Source organism: Melanaphis sacchari, unplaced genomic scaffold (genome assembly GCF_002803265.2).
Source record: "Melanaphis sacchari strain LSU unplaced genomic scaffold, SCAv2.0 Contig4_pilon_pilon, whole genome shotgun sequence".
In the NCBI taxonomy this organism is placed as follows: Eukaryota; Metazoa; Arthropoda; class Insecta; order Hemiptera; family Aphididae; genus Melanaphis; species Melanaphis sacchari.
Genome location: NW_020271335.1, coordinates 3098331 through 3115664, shown reverse-complemented (window position 1 = coordinate 3115664; position 17334 = coordinate 3098331). Strand labels below are relative to the sequence as shown.

The following is a 17334-nucleotide window of genomic DNA, read 5'->3' as shown; positions in this document are numbered from 1 at the left end:
AATTCTCAAAACTAATTTAAAATTAAAATATCAAAAAGTATACATCGGCCCTTAAAATATTTACATTTGTCATCGATGGTTCTACCGACGGAACTAGGCTCCTTTCTCTCATCAACTTTCGAGTCCCTCCACATCTGACCTGCTCTACCACCACGACTACTTGCTATCCTTATGTCCCTATTTGCCCACTAATAATTATGGTTCAAACAATTCAATTCACCGTATAATGAATCTTGCTAATATTCTTTCGTACTCACAAAATCTAGATACTTGGTTTCGTTTCACTTTTACTAACTTACCTCTTGCTTATATAATTTACTTACTATTACTATACTTTTGGCTAGATCAGTTTTAATGAGATGAAATTATTATTTTTGGTCCAATTTTAATATTGGAGCCAATAAACGTTAATTTTTCAAGACAACAACTCTTAAAAAAACGCTATACCAGCATTATTAGTTGTGTTTTCTTAATTTCTTACAAGTGCATAACATTGCAAATCTATACTCTTAGCATTTCAGTACATTTAACTTCGTTGTTTTTAATATTAGATTAAATATGGACTTATCATGAGATTTTAAACTGCATTATTTTATGTACGTAAGGACACTTCTCTAGTAAACGACGTCGTATATATGGTGGTTAAGGGATCGTGCTTTTAAGTATTTTTCCGTAGTATTGCCTCATCTATGAAAAAAATAAAATCACCACGCATTTGATTGTCGGCACCAAGCATTTAATAATTTCGGAAGTTGTTCATAATTCGTCAATAGTCGTAATTTTATATATTACAGCATTCAACATTCGCTGTATTATTTATACACAGTTAACATTGCCTGTAGATTGTTTTAAAACACGATTTTAATATGCTATATGCATATATATATAACAGTGGTGGCATGAAATATTTTACTTCATGAGTCCAGTTAGTATTCTCTCCATCCACCCACCAACCTAGCACATTTAAGTCTCGTCTATTGAAATGAGCTTTCTTCTCTTGAACGTACATTAATGAATATCTAAATTGTTCATTACTTATCATTATTTTGCTCTACGCTACCTGCACCATTGGCGCAATTTAAGTTTTTGACTTGGGAGGGGGGCTATCCATATATAAATCAAAGAGTCATTCGGGGGGCTTCGCCCCCACACCTTTTATCAAAGCTCCTTTTTTACTCATACATTTTTCCCGCTACTATTATTGAACTGAAAAATACATATCCCTAACACATTACACATATTAATAATTTACTATTTAATAAGAAAATTACAAATACTAAAAAAAACTATGTCCCTATTATTTGTTGATTGTTTTATTTTATGATCATTTTTACAAATTCTTTTAATATTTCTTTACTGTCTATTTCATTAGATATACTTCTTTCAATATAAATTAATGATTAGTTAGTAAAACGATCTTGCTCCATAGAAATGCGCAGCCAATTTTTTATCCTGCGCGTGGCCGAAAATGACCTCTTATATGATGCTGAACTTATTGGTATTTTGAGCGCTAATTGTACAAGTTTTAAATAAATTTGGAAAAACTAAATGACTTACAACTTATTTAAGACCATCAATATTGATTTAATTTTCCTCAATTAATCTTAATAAACTGTTTTTGCTACTTTCATTTCACATTTTATAACATCAAATCAATGTTTCAATAACTCATAGAAATTTTTAATAGTTTTAAAATATTTAATTTAATATGAAAATATACTTTATTTTTTATAGTTTTTTAATCATGATTCATGACTACAACCATGTTTATCCATAAAGATTTTTACCACCTAAAATAAAATAATATTTATATAAAAATGCATAATAAACCAATATACACACACCTATGTATTATAATTTATAATAATTGGGCCATAATCCTTGCAAAAATTATTAGATACCTAATTGTTAAAATTCTGATTTAAATAAGTGTTCAAAATTCTACAGAAACAAAAACAAATTTTGCATTTTAATCGTTTATTGAATTCTTAATAAGTTTTGTCTAAATATTTTTTTTGGGGGAGAGGGGGCTAAGCCCTCCTAATTATGTCTATGCTATGGCTACCACTAATACTCCATCATTCTAGCAACCACCCACTGACTTGAGTCATGAGATTCAAAACATTGTCTTCGCGCCACCATTGATGTAAAGTATGTTCGCACATCAACATACGTCATTAAACTAAAAAACTATTTTTTATAATATATTATGTCTCCACGGTTTACTAATTAGAATAGTCAAATCAATGAATAACTATAAATCTTCATTATTATATAAAAAACAGTCCAATTTCCCATATTTTTCCTCAATTTAAAAAAAAACTATTGAGAATTTTGAAAAACTATCACTCTTCTTTACCAAGTTGAGGTATATTTTTTTTCATCTAAAGAAAAGTATAAGTAGATGGATTTTTTTGATCAGTCTTATCTGAAAACGCGTATAAAGAAAAATTAGATATTAATTTAATTTGAATACATAAAATAGGAATTTTTATTTTAAAAGGGGCTATACTCTCATAAAACTTTCACTTATATCACCTACTATGTTGCACCTATCCACCCATCCATTAAATGTTAACTATTATTTTTATTGTTCTACTATTACTGATTTAAAGTTTAAAGATTATTAGGTATTTAATATAATACATATATTCTAATAAAGTATGTAGATCATTTTTTATTTACTTATAATTTATATGTTGTAAGTGTCATTATATCTCTGAAAATATTATATTAACCCATTGAGATAATGTGATTCAGAAGCTGAGTTATGTACTTATCTGTATCTATCAATATTTAAATAAAATAACTTAATTCCATCTTAATGCGTAATAATAGGTAATTTGATACAAGACTGTAAGAACAATATATTATAAACTAAGTATACATTATTTGGTGTTAAGTATACTAATTGAATAATTGACAGTAATGATAAATAAAAGATTTTTTAAATGATTTAATTATTAAAATTGGTGATTGATGGTGGAGGTGATCTGCAAATTATTGTCATGCAAAATTTGGTTTTGGTACCCACTGAGAAAAACCACTCTAGTACTAAGCGAATTGGCGGTTGACATGACAGTCCATTATTGAAATTGGACATTATTATCTTATATACAGTAGATATATCATATATGTACGGATTAATAAAATATGTAGACTAATTATATGTCTGAAATTTACAATCATTGAAAGGTTTTAAAGGTAATTTTAGTAGATATATAATGAGAAGTGATAGTAAAAAAAGAAAAACACAACTCTAATGGTCTTTCATCCAGTGGGGTTTTAAGCCCTATGAATGAGCATGAGAAGAACTTCAGAGAACCTACATTTTGAGAATAACCTATAATATGGTATTTGAAAGATTTATAATCATTTTAGGGTATAAGAACATAAAAAAAAAGTCTAGCGAGTCTTGGATAATCATTCATATCTTTCAACACTTCAAGTGTAAATGGGAAAATTATAGACAAGCAACAAGACCAAGTGACCAATATGTGATCCAGAACATCACATGACAGATATGAATAGCGAAAAAAGAAACCTTTTTAGAAAATCTAATGATAAGGTTGATTGTATTGTGTATTATTTTTTTTTTTTTTAAAAACATAGTTCAAGAATTTGCATTAAAAAATGTCTGTGTTTAATAAATTTTAAATTCAAAATGAATTTAAATGTTCTATTTAAAGTTTCTAAAAAGTATATAGTTAAATAAATATTAACAACTTAAAGTATAAAGTAATAATTAATTAGGAGTTCAGAAAAATTAAACTAAATTTAAGTTAAAACTAGTTAAACATATTTCAAATACAAAGACATTTTATACTTTCCTAATATTTGTACTAAATAGTATTTTATAAAAATAATTTGAAATATTGTTTATATTGTTTATAAATACAATAATCAAAGTAAAATTATTAGTATTTTATTAATTTGTGTAAAAACATTAACAATATACAAAATTGCCCTTTAATTTCTTAAAAGTGCACAATACAAATATTTAATAGAATAAAATAATAATCATTAATATGAAAGGAAAGATTTATCATATTATATAATATAACATAGTAATAATAATAATGATAATATTAATAATAAAAAACAATCAAGGAAACTGTATAGCTTGTAAATCCTTAAGTAATGGTTCCAGTACTTTTTCTAGCCCTAATATATTACCAGTATTTGCTTTTTCAGAAGCCACAAATGTAATTAAGAATCTTGAGCAATTTAACTGGACTATCTAAAATTAATACAAATAAAGATTAATTAAAAGTTATTTCAATATGGTGAAAAACAATTTTTTTTTTGTTTTTAATATGACTTTATTTTAGTTCAAAGATTTTGAAAATATTATGAATAATAAATAATAAAAACAATAACTGTTTTTAAATTATTTAAATATAGAAATTTAATTATTATGTTCCTTAATAAGAATAATCCAACATTACTTAGTAATGAAATAATATAAACTACAAATAACCAATAAAATAGGTATCTACATAAAATTATGTCATATTATAACATATCAAAATTAATTTTTTACTTTATAATTTACTAAACTTCAAATACGCACTTGGTTGTTTGTGTAAAAACAAATCACTGTTTTATTTTTTCCAAGTTCCAATTTTCCTGCTTGTTCTGATGCAGAATTAAATTCTGATAAAAATGAATGTTTGTAATTTGAATTTTGTTCAGATGCTTTATTGGCATGGGCTATAACATATATAGGTACTTAATATTGATAGGTCGAAAAATTAATGTTTCATTAATAACACATAAATAATTTAGATAGTTGATATCAAAATATAAATAAAAATATTTTCTAAGTTACATATTTTATTTTTGATTATATCAGTAAAAATATATACATGATATTGTTAGTACTTACCTTTTAAAATAATAACACCATCATGATCAGATATTAGAATTGAGTAAAGACCTTCAACTTTAGTCAAGGTTTGGTATAAATATCTTCGTAAATCCTAAAACAATTAATAATTTATAGTATTACATTGAGTATTATGTTCAAGACATAGGTGTAAATTTTAATTATTGCACCATTGAATTTAAAAATATGAAAGTATATAGATATATATATATTTCTACATTAAAATATTCAAAATATTAATTGTATTTAGTAATAAACAAAAATTAATTAAAATTGAAATTATGAGTAAGATAATATTTCAAAAATATTAAATAATAAATCATTATTTAATTTTTTTCTCTATATAATAATAGATAAATTAAAAAATCAGATTATTTTTTAATAATGATTTAAACAAAATTGTGTAGATATGTAAGCATAATATTTTCTACTACATATCGATATATTACATTGCTAGTTTTATTTTAAAAACTATTAACTTTGTTAAAACCATATACACGGGTATTTAAATATTTTTTTGCTAAACATAAAAGAACAAAATTGTTTACCTCCATATTTATTGTATTGTACTTCGATGTGCTAGGCAGATGATAGAATTTGATAAAAAAAAAGGATTAATATTTTCAAAAAAAGCAAATATTATATAAATATTTTTCAGAGAAATTAATTGTATAACTGTAAAAGTGTTACAAAATCTTAATAACTATAAACACAAAATTTTGTTAGTTAAAAAATGTATAATTTTTAATAATAATGTTATCACACATTCATACTGTTACTATCAGACAATGTTATCATAGAATATTCTTTGGTCTATAAGCTACAGGAAATTAGTAATATTACTTTTAGGAATAATGCATTAATACATTATAAAATAAAATATAGGTAATAATTAATCCTGGATACAAATAAATCAAAATTATTAAGTAGATGTCGTGGGTTGTCTCCCCCCCCCCCACTGGTTAGTGAATTCTCAATGTTTATTTATTTTCTTATCAATCGTCAGATTTGTGAATAAATTGTTCCATCGAGTGTTATGTATTGTAGTCAGAGTTCACTGTGTCTCACGATACAGAAAAGATAATATCGTGATTAATGATAATACCATGATACTTATAATAGTATAATACTTTTAGACGGATCATAATATTGTTATTATACTTCAATCATCAATCATCATCTTAAATCAGCTGACTATTATAGAATAATAATGTGACTTTCGTATTAATTATTAGTTATTAACTTTTGAGAACTCATCCGTAAATATTAAAGGCCTAACATAGTAGCCATCATACATTTATTATTGTTTTTTGTGATTGTTATTTTTTTTTTTTACATTTAAACTGCAAGTGATTTTAATATCCATAATGTATGCCAATCCTGAAACACTAAAAAATTTGTGCATTGACTATGTCTGCAACAACATAGAAAAACTTTATATGGCTGAACAAATAAGTGAGACTGACTTACAGCCTTCTGAACCTGAGTATATGTTTATTGATAGAAATATATACTTGCCAATGGAAGTATCAGAGATGTTGTTAACAAAACTTAGTATACGGAATAAACTTAATGATGAGATACTATCATTATTCAGTCACAAAAATGTCTATTTGAGGTAAGTTTATTTATTAATTGAAAATATTTTACTTTATAGGTTCAGTAAAATAAGTATGTAAGTATTAATTTATAAATAATTTGTTGATAAATTATGAGAATTCACACTACTTTTTAAACAATGCTTTTATTTTCTTGTCTTAAAAAATATATATCTGAGTTCAAAAAATTTGCCAAACGACAAAAAAGATATTCAATAACTTATCAGATACACTTAAAAGTATTCTGAATAAATACAATTTGTATAAATATTAAATCTTATAGTTCCTCTCAAATAATAAGAGCTCAATATCTGGGTTTGTACTAAAAAAAATTTTAATTCATTATCAACTATGGCTCTATTAAGGATTACAAATAATTCTCTCGCTATATTAAAAGCCAAAACAGCCATCCTCATATTTGTATCTGGAAGAAAAGTTCAAACCTTACACTGATATAATTGTTATTTTGAATACCGTTGTATTAATGCTGGAGTTCCACAAAGGTAGGTTCTTTCACCCACAATCAACAAAATTTACTCTTCAGGCATCCCACACAATGACTTCACAACTTAAGGCTATTTTTACTGATAATGCAGGTATAATAGCATCTAATCCAAATCCTGAAACAGTGTCCTTTCCAATAATATATTAACCATAACTTCAAACTTGGTTTTTAAAATTGACAATAAGAATTAATGAGTAAAACTCCTCTCACATAATATTTTCATTACACCTTCATGACTGCCTTCTAGTCTGTGTTAACAACAGACAAATACTAACTAAATGGTCCATAAAATATCTTGGGATGCATCTAGATAGACTACTCACTTGGGAAACATATTAAAATGAAAAGGAAATCCTTAAACCATGGACTTCATCAATTATGTTCTTTATTAAAATCCAAACTATCACTACAAAGAAAAAATAGTACACAAACAACTTATTCTTCCCTTGGCTTCCTATGGAATCCAATTAATTTTGAGGAGGGTCCAGAAACTCAAACATAAAAATTATTCAATCTTTTCAATAATATCCCTCAGAACACTAACCAATACCTCTTGTTATGTTAGTAATCGAATCCTTCATAATTTCCACAACCTAATGGCCATTCCCGATCAAACATCTAAACTTTTTACACGATTCTATAACAAACTACTTAATCATTCAGATCCTTTTATATCCAATTTTTCCTCCTTATACCTTCCCAATACAACCAGTCGATAAAAAAAATGGTCCAAGGACCTATTAATCTAATATTATTCACACTTAATTTATGTGAAAAAAAAATTAGTTGAAAAAATATGTATATATATCTATAAAGTCTTAAATTCAGACTAGAGAATGCTATTACTAGTTTCTACTATCATAAATATTGCTGAATAACATCACTAGATATTTCCTCTAATTGCATTCTTCTTGTTATTTTTTTTCTTTCTCCGTGATCAAATTTACTTATTGTATTTATTAATATAGATTATAAATAAATAATAATAAAAAAAAAAAAAGTTTATTAAAATATTGAATTTATTAATAGTAAGTACTAATGTGCAACTAAATTAATTAATTAATATTCAGTAAAATGTTCTCTGTTTTGACATTAGGCACTTTTTAATTTAGGCATTAAAATTTGTCTAGACGATTAGTTCAATGGCTAATTTTGTTGTATCTTATCTTTAGCAGATAATATATTATACTTGTAGTATATAGATTTGTTGAGAGAAACTTAATTTTCATTAATAGGTTAGAATCTAACTTATAATAATTAAATTATTCATGCTATAATATATTAGTATTATAGCATGTATTATTAACATTAATAATGTCTTAAATGAAAAAAGTTTGGAAAACTGTGTAAAATATATTTTAAAATTAAAAATATACAATTATTTTAGTTTTTCAAATTTAATTTATTATCTAGGTAGTATTGTAGATAGTTTACGTAATGATGATATTATTATATATATATTGTAATAATTTGTATATCTTTTAGAAATGTCATACTACCAAAAACAAAAAATTTAACCACAAAAGGACTAAGAACATTAAAAAAGCATAAAATTAAAAAACTTAAAGTTTATGGTTTGGATTGTACAGTAAATGAACTTGTTGGTTCATTAGGTGAATGGACAACACAGAATTTAGAATCATTAAGTGTATCAAACAGTTCATTCATTAGTGATTCTTAGTAAGTTCTTGTTAAAATAAAATTATGTAAAATGTCTTTTTTAATGCATATTTGTTTAATAATTAAAGTCAAATAGATATTTTCATAATTTTTAAATGAAATTTAATTATGATTCATAATAAAGCCAAATTTAAGTAAATATTATTTATTTTATAATTTCAGTGACTTGAGATTTTGTGTTGCTGTTTCATTATCAAAATTAAAAAACCTTTGTTCACTTGATGTAAGTAATACTGAGTTTAGTACCAACAATTTAATTGCTGTAGTTGAAGATTTGCCTCTTTTGGAGTCATTAGATATTTCTAATACAAAAGTTGACACACTTTTACCATTGGGAAAGAAGAAAAACCAATTAAGAAAATTAAGTGTATACAATTTAAAGGTAAAAACTAAAAACAATTTGTTTTTATTTACATAGTTTAAAAAAAAAAAAATTGATTAAATCGATAATTTAATAAAAAATTAAGATATAATTAGTGAAAGACATTTCATTATTGAATTTAAAAATAGATTTATTCAATATTCATATAATATGTAGATTTAATTACAAATACATATTATATATACCTATATATAAATATATATAATTTCAATAATTATATTTAATTAAGATTCACTATTTTAATTAAACATATCATAATATGATATTGAATTTTTAAGGTTAAATAATAAAAACTTGATTTTTTTTCTCCAGGAAGCTACAATGCATTTAATTGCCTTTAGTCCACTTAAAAGTATGACATCGTTGACACATTTGGATTTATCATCTGAAAAATATTCTCACCCGTTTGAAAATTTTAGCTGTGATACACCATGGTTACAATTTTTGACTGATCCTGATTGGTTACCCAATTTAGTTTCATTGGATATATCTGGTAAGTTTTAATCCATTGTATAATGGAATATTTTAACTTATAAAATCACATCATTCATTTTAATCTGTATGGTATGAAGTACTTTTAATAAATCATATATTTTTCGTACAAAATATATTTTATTGATTTCTATTTTGACTTATTTAAATCTCATACCATGGAAATATAGTATATATTATTTATATATTAAATACTCATTGCTGAAAAAATTGAATCAAATTTTTTAGGAAGTGATAATGTTGGTCCAAGAATAATGCAAGATTTTTTAACTACTCATAAAAAACTAAGATTCTTAGGTTTAATGCATATGGATGATTGTGGTTTGGCCATGTTCACTGTTCCCACTCATCCATTATATAATCCAGACTTAGTGGTTAGTATTATTTAAATATATCAATAATAAACTATGATTTATTAGTTAATTATTTTTTATATAGTGTACTCTTGATTATCTATAGTCTTCCTAGAATCAATACAAAAAAAAAAAAAATTTCATTATATATACATGTGTATCTTTAATTTTTTATAATAAAATTTAAAACATTTTCGTAATTTTAAATGAATGTTTAAATAAAAATAAAATATGCTCTTATTTAATTTTTCTTAAATGCTATTTAAATTATATGATTTAATTTTTTTAATAATACATATAATATATTTGTAATTATTGAATTTTGTGGATTATCCACAGAATTCGCTTATCCATGAAGGCCAAGCCAACCTATTTCGCAGATAATCGAAAGTATATTGTATATTGTATAAAAAAACCACTTTAAATTAATAAATTATATTTTGATGTTTTTAGGTTACTGGTATTGTGACACAAGAGCAATTATTGACCGGTTTAAAACGTTACACAAAACGTCCAACATATATTCAAAAATGTCTTTACCATTTATTTAAATGGACTGAAAAGTATAACTGCCCTAAAGTTGACATTATAGAAGTAATTTAAATTATAATAATTAGCACAGCATTACTTTTAATTACTTTTATATTTATAGTTTATGTTTTTGTTGTATTAGTTAATTTTAAATGTGATGAACTGTCTTCCTGACAGTTTCCCAGTACAAATGGCAGCAACTGCTTGCCTTTATAATTTAACCAAGAGTGATCTAGCCTTAAACATACATCCTAGTGTTTTGGCTAAAGTAGTGGAAGCAACATTAGATGCCATGGAACGTTTTCCTAATCATAACCAGTTACAAAAAAATACATTGTTAACATTATGTAGTGATCGTATGCTTCAAGTATGTATATCTTGATTAATTTAACTATATAATGGGGGTTACAATAGTTGTTTTTTAAACAAATTAATTTAAACTAGGGAGAATTACATACCTAAATCTATATAAACTTTTTACTTTTATTTGTTTATTTGAAATAATATTACAACTTAACAATACATATTTATACAGTAATATTAATACAAATAGATATATTATTAGTTATTTTTTTTTTTGCATTTAAGTGTATTATGTTTTTGTAATTTGTTAAAAAATCTAGAGTAGGATATGAAACAAATAAGTAGAAAAATATTTTATCTATTTCATTAATAAACATTGAATTATAGATATTATGTTAAAATATTATGGTTACAAAATTTAATATATCAGTTGCTAATGACAATGGTTTCCCATTTTATTACATGCAAATATACATACAAATTTTGGATTGGCTCTCTCAGTTAAAAGATATCCATTATCCATGTTAAAATAATGAAATGAAATAATACAAATTTATAAATTATTACTTTTCTCTTTTTTGTAACTTAATGTTATAGAATTTGTTAAGAATATGTCTAGTAATAATATGTATTTTTGGTAAATATTAGGATGTTAAAATGGATAAATTCAGGTGTGCAAAGTTAGTGTTGGATTCATTACATTTTTTCAATGATATTGTCATGAACCGTATGAGTGTTGCAATCTGCAGTATATTAGGTAAGATTTTAGTGATATTTTTATTTTTGGATTAGTAGATTAATTATTTTTTATTTGAATCATTTATTTAATTTTTATTATATTATAGCTGCAAAAATTTCTACGTCTGAAACATCTCAATTAGGATCTAACCCAAGATATATGGCGAAATTGTTATCAATAGTATATGAAAAACTATCAACTCGAACTGTTGATGTGACTATGAAGTTCACACTTAGTGCACTTTGGAATCTTACTGGTAATTTAATTTAAAAATGTATAAGTTGATATCTATATGTGATATATTTACTGAATGTAGGGTTTTGTTAATCTAAAAGTAATTGAGGAAAGGGGTTATTTATATGATTTAATTAAAACCAATTTTCTCACAATTTAAACTTAAAAATTAATTTTTAAATTTATTCTGCTAATTATATTTAGTATGACACACAACTAACAAAAATAGTTATATCTAAATGTACACAAATGAAGTACTATCGTGATTCTATCAACAATTATTATTGTGAGGGTTTATGGAAAAATGTCTCTAAATATACTTACTTGTTAAGCAAAAGTGCCGTAAATTCAATACATTAGTTTTGAAGAAAAATGCATGTTTGTATTTACTTACAGCATTTATTTTCCAAAGATCAATCATTGTGCTTGTAGCATATATTAATGTAATTTTCAGGGGTATTTTTTTTAACAAATTTTTTTTTTTTAATTGGTATACCTATTAAATGCTGTATTGCTTGTATCTAACTATTATTTTTGTTTTAATTTTGAGTTACTGCACTTCTGTTTATCAAGATAGTAATCATAGTATGATAATTTTTGAATTCATTTGGATTACTACATCTTTTGTATTAGTCTGTGTTCAGATTAACAACACCCTACTGTATAATAAATTTATTATGCATGCATGTTATGAAAATTGTGTTACTATTATTTATATTGATAACAAAAATAAAAGTCTATGTTTTACATTATATTTTTAATTTAAATTTAAAATGAAGATCAAAGTAAGTTGTTAATTGAATAATATTATTTTTATTTTTAAGATGAATCCCCTACAACATGTAAAGTTTTCATTGATGAAGGAGGATTAGCATTATATATGAATATATTAAATACATTTATTGATGATAGTACTGTAGAAACTAAAGTACTTGGTTTAATAAACAATATAGCTGAAGTACCACATTTAAGAAATATGTTATTCAGTAATGATATTATTCCTACTCTAAGGTACTATAAAAGATTATATAATTTATTTTCTACACCTATTATAAATATATATATATATATTGGTGCAATTACTAATATACATTATGTATATTACACAATTATTTATTACAGACGTTTGTTGCGGTCAGAACAAATTGATGTAAGCTATTTTGCAGCTGGAATAATTGCTCATTTAGCATGTGAACCTAGTTGGGAAACATTTACTGTGAATAGTAAAGCTGAAGTTTTGGAAGAACTACGATTTGCTGTAAAGCAGTGGGTTCCACCTGAGGGAGAAATGGTTGCATACAGATCTTTCCAGCCTTTTATCGGACTATTGAAATCAACTAACACACCACAGGTTCAGCTTTGGGCTGCATGGGCAATACTTCATGTTTGTACTAAAAATGGTTTGTATATTTTAAATAAATTCTACTAAATTTATGCAAAAATATGAAAAATATATTTGATTTTTTAGCTAAAAAATATTGTGCAATGCTTAATAAAGAAAATGGTGTTGACATTCTACAACAAATTGCTTTAGATAAAACAGTCGATCATGAAGTGTGTGAATTATGCTATGGTATATTAAACTTGATGAATGAATTTAGGTAAGCTTTTTAAAAATCAAGCTTTCTCAAAAAATAATTAAATAATTTAAACTACACACTGTGAGTTGTACTATGATTATTATTTATTATGTTTATAGGAAAGTTTCTAACCCAGTACAACAAACTGATACATTTTAGTCATTTACCTACCTTACTTGCTATATTCCTTTTAATTAAAATTAATATTAATTTTATTATTTTTCTTGTTGTATCTTTAACTATTATTGTGATTTTAATTATTTCTTGATTTTTATGCTTTAAATATTGTAACATTTTCTATTAAAATTGATAAAAAAGAAAAAAAAAACCGAATTAAAATTTGTTTTATATATTTTAATGTATTTATTTACAAATTACTAAAATTAGTATCCAGAATGAATTTAACTATTTGGACTTTTAGATTTACTAAATATTCATCTAAAATCATATGCTTGAAAAAATATCTTTATGTTTTTTCCAACAATGTTGTATTTCTAATATTTCAACAATGTAAAAAATTTGTAAGATTTTCAGGGCTATTTGTTTTTTTAAATTTTTAAATTGATGAATATATAATATTACAAAATTTTAAAAGTTTGCTTTGAAACATGTTTTTATTAAGTAGGTTACTGTTATTTAATATATTTAAATTTTGAACTTGAAAAAATAACGTTCAGTATTTAGTGATCTATTAAATATTATAACTATGATTCCATTATCAATTAGTGTCATTATGAGTAGGATGCCTCAATTTGATAATATTTAAACAATTGATTACATTTATAAAATAAGTTGATTAATAAAAATTAGAATTTTAGTATATCCATGTAACAATATTACAAAAAGTGTTAATTGTCAAAGTTTAAAAGTGAAAATTAAATTCAGAAAATTCTTATTTAGAATCAGTTTAAATACTATAATTAAATTATAAAATATATTTCAATGTGTCTTGTCTTATTGATTTTATAAGTTAAGTATATATTTTTATTTTGTAAGAAAACACACTAATTAAAATTAAAATATATAAAAAAAATACTAATATAATTTCACAAATAATAAATTATTATCTGTTCTAATTTAAATAATAACAATACAACAATATTTATTTAAAAAAAAAAAAAAAAAAAAAATATAAAGATAGATGTAATATTTTAAAATGATTACTGACTTCAATTTTTTATCAATTTAATGAATTTAGTATCTTATAATGATTAAAACATTTAAAAACAATTTGTTTCATAATACACATTGTGTAATATTTTTAAAAACTATAGTACTTATATTTTATTTGTATTTTAAAATGTTTACAAATTATTGAGTAGAACATAACATATGGTTTTCTAAATACTTTTAAATATTTTTTATTAATCGAATTACATTGTATGTGAAGTATAAAACTAGTCAACTATTTAAAAGCAATTAATATCTTAAATTGTGTCTATAGTTAAAATTGATAACCATTATTTTTTTATATACTATTGAATCCATGATTTTAATAGTTTTTAAGTCATTATCAGAGATACATACTTTGTATTTAATATCATTAAAATAGTCTAGTATTTATAATATTTTAAAATACCAAGATTGAGATTATCTAATTGTCATCTAATCATAAATAATAGTTTTTAGTCAGATGAGAATGTTAAGTAACCAATATTTTGTTTAATAAGACATGCTAAAAACGTCATAATAGTAATCCACTGCTTAATAAATAGTAAAACAAATTTAATCTATATTTCTTTTCAATTATTAAATATATTCGAAACTATATTAAAAGCTCAATCTTCATTCATTTATAAATAAATAATAAATTCCAAAAATAACCATAACTTTAATTCATCTGTTTTTCATCTCAACTTATTAATTATTACTTAAAACAACACAGGTATACATTACACTGAGGCCTGAGCATGTCCAATTAAATGTAAAAAATTATTTAATATTCAAATTTTTATTTGTTAGACAGTCTTAGAATGAGGACTGAAATTTTTTATCATTTCGATCTCTATAATATTAATCAGTAGTTATATTAAATTTGTTGAAGTATTTTAAACAGTATTTTTTTTAATATTATTTGTATTGGGTTATACATGTTAATAATCCAGAATTAAAGTATATTACTTGAGTATAATTTTCTTATCTTAGCACGTTCATTGCAGGATGACGTCTTGAGACATCATTTTGATCATTCCTATGCGATGTGTGGATGACGCGTCATTTTTACATTCATTTTTAACTATTTTCAATTTGGCCAGCGTTGCATTTTAATCGTTTTTTATTCATCAGTGTTGTTCAGTGTATATTAATGTATTTGTGTGTGCAATCCGTACCTCAAATTTTCTATTTTCCTAATGGGCGTCATAAAAAAAAACCGTAAATTTGACCAGTTTTAGGGTATGTGTATACGAAATTTTCAATAATATTATTCATTTCATCATAACACATTTGATTATAGTTTTGCAGCATTGTATCTAGTTGAAATTTATAGTTATGAATTATGATATTAAGCTATCAAAAAAACTTCTATATTTTTATGTAACCTATCATCGGTTGAATCTTATTAAGTATTACAATATTTAATTTAAAATGTTTATACAATAATAATATTGTATGTTGATATGTGTTTTATTTATTACAAAAACATTTAATAATAATTTAATATAATTAAGGTAAGCGATATTTGTTTCAGTATAGTCTATTTTTGGTATTTTTTTCCTGGATCTAATTAGTGTATTTATAATATTTTGTTAAAGTTTATATAACTTCTTAAAAATCTTTCGTACTTTTGAACACGAATCATTGATATTTAACAAATAAATAATTATTTAAATATTTTTTAAACATTTACCTGTCAGAATTTCATATACAAAGCCTTTTAAAACCTATATTTATTATTTCTTCAACTTTAATCCAAATTATGGTTTCTAAGACATGGTAGATTTTAAATTTGTTTTGTGACTAATATTTAAAGATTTTAACTTAAATATTATTTATGATATTGAATTTAACAATTCAATCTCTATTTATAAATATTAATAAAAATATATTATTTTTGTATTAATTTTCTTAATTTTACTGAATTATTGATTATTTGCCTTTGATTAATATGTGTATTATTATTAATATTTGGCCTAATAACTTATTAATGTCATTATTGATTTTTTTCTTTACTCGTTACCTAACTAACTTATTTGCAACTAAATGGAATTATCATTGTATGTAATTTTAATAATGGCGAAAGAAATTCATAATTACTCATATTCATTGTTGTTTTGATTAGTTTCCTTAAGATAAGTTTATTTTTAGGTAAACTGCAAACATGCAATAACAATAGGTATTGATAATTGTATATTATAAATTATGAAAATTATATTAGTATTTAAATGCTTACTGTTAATATAAATAACATAAAACTTTTGAATGTACAGTGTTTTTATTTTGTTAAAATATGTGTGTATATAGTATATGTATTACTAGCTATGCATAGAATATGCCTATGTAAAGAAATTAACTTTAAGATTATTTTTTGATTTATATGAATTATTAGAAAAATTGAATTATATCATCATATGTGTTATGTGTACTTTAATAGTAAAATAAAATTATTTTGTCAATGTGAAGTATAATTTATTTAATATTCCAGATTATTATGATGACAAACTGACTAGTTAGGTGCTTAATTATTTGATTTTCATATGCCAAACTGCAGCAATAATATTTTAGGTATAACAAATTTATTATCATGTAATATTAATATGTTATAACATATAAATGTTATAATTAAACCCTATTGATATTCTATATTATAATATAGTAAGGTTTATGCTACTTATTATTTTTATTAATATTTGTAAGTTATGACTTTTAAGAATTTATTGTGCCATTATTTTGAAAATAAATTCTTATGGTATTCAATAGGTAGTTTAAATATTAAATATTATGATGTGTCAATACTGACTTAAACAATAACTGAACATATAAATATATCATTACATGAATTAATCATCGCAAAATTATAATATATGATTAAATAATAAATTGTGTTAGTA

At 23.4% G+C, this 17334-nt stretch overlaps 2 protein-coding genes across 3 annotated transcripts; one reads left to right on the top strand and one right to left on the bottom strand.

Moving 5' to 3' along the window:
- Positions 1-4039: 4039 nt before the first annotated feature.
- LOC112599080 (ragulator complex protein LAMTOR3-A) lies at positions 4040-5635 on the bottom strand. The gene is made up of 4 exons (XM_025345802.1): positions 5437-5635; positions 4889-4982; positions 4574-4713; positions 4040-4240 (listed from the first exon to the last, which is right to left on the bottom strand). Exons 1-4 carry the CDS (start codon positions 5440-5442, stop codon positions 4106-4108), a joined length of 375 nt encoding a protein of 124 aa, XP_025201587.1. The 5' UTR covers positions 5443-5635; the 3' UTR covers positions 4040-4105.
- Positions 5636-5878: 243 nt separating this feature from the next.
- LOC112599092 (protein zyg-11 homolog B-like) lies at positions 5879-15577 on the top strand. Of its 2 annotated transcripts, none has more exons than XM_025345824.1 (13): positions 5879-6506; positions 8477-8671; positions 8834-9053; positions 9366-9546; positions 9774-9919; positions 10352-10492; positions 10572-10796; positions 11381-11489; positions 11578-11727; positions 12530-12716; positions 12828-13105; positions 13174-13306; positions 15445-15577. In XM_025345824.1, the coding sequence occupies exons 1-13, from the start codon at positions 6256-6258 to the stop codon at positions 15455-15457; spliced, it is 2229 nt and encodes a 742-aa protein (XP_025201609.1). In that variant the 5' UTR covers positions 5879-6255; the 3' UTR covers positions 15458-15577. The 2 variants fall into 2 exon arrangements, with proteins under 2 accessions (XP_025201609.1, XP_025201608.1); XM_025345823.1 differs by lacking the exon at positions 15445-15577 and adding an exon at positions 13405-13529 and having other exon boundaries at positions 6256-6506.
- Positions 15578-17334: the final 1757 nt, after the last annotated feature.

What these genes read in the sequence shown, in the direction of transcription:
- LOC112599092 (XM_025345823.1), top strand. Translation starts at nt 6,256, where the DNA reads ATGTATGCCAATCCTGAAACACTAAAAAATTTGTGCATTGACTATGTC. An exon ending in GTAGTGATCGTATGCTTCAA is followed by an intron (nt 10,797 to 11,380) that starts GTATGTATATCT and finishes GGTAAATATTAG; the next exon opens with GATGTTAAAATGGATAAATT. An exon ending in GATATTATTCCTACTCTAAG is followed by an intron (nt 12,717 to 12,827) that starts GTACTATAAAAG and finishes TATTTATTACAG; the next exon opens with ACGTTTGTTGCGGTCAGAAC.
- LOC112599080 (XM_025345802.1), bottom strand. An exon ending in TGGTGTTATTATTTTAAAAG is followed by an intron (nt 4,714 to 4,888) that starts GTAAGTACTAAC and finishes TATATGTTATAG; the next exon opens with CCCATGCCAATAAAGCATCT. An exon ending in GTTTTTACACAAACAACCAA is followed by an intron (nt 4,241 to 4,573) that starts GTGCGTATTTGA and finishes TATTAATTTTAG; the next exon opens with ATAGTCCAGTTAAATTGCTC.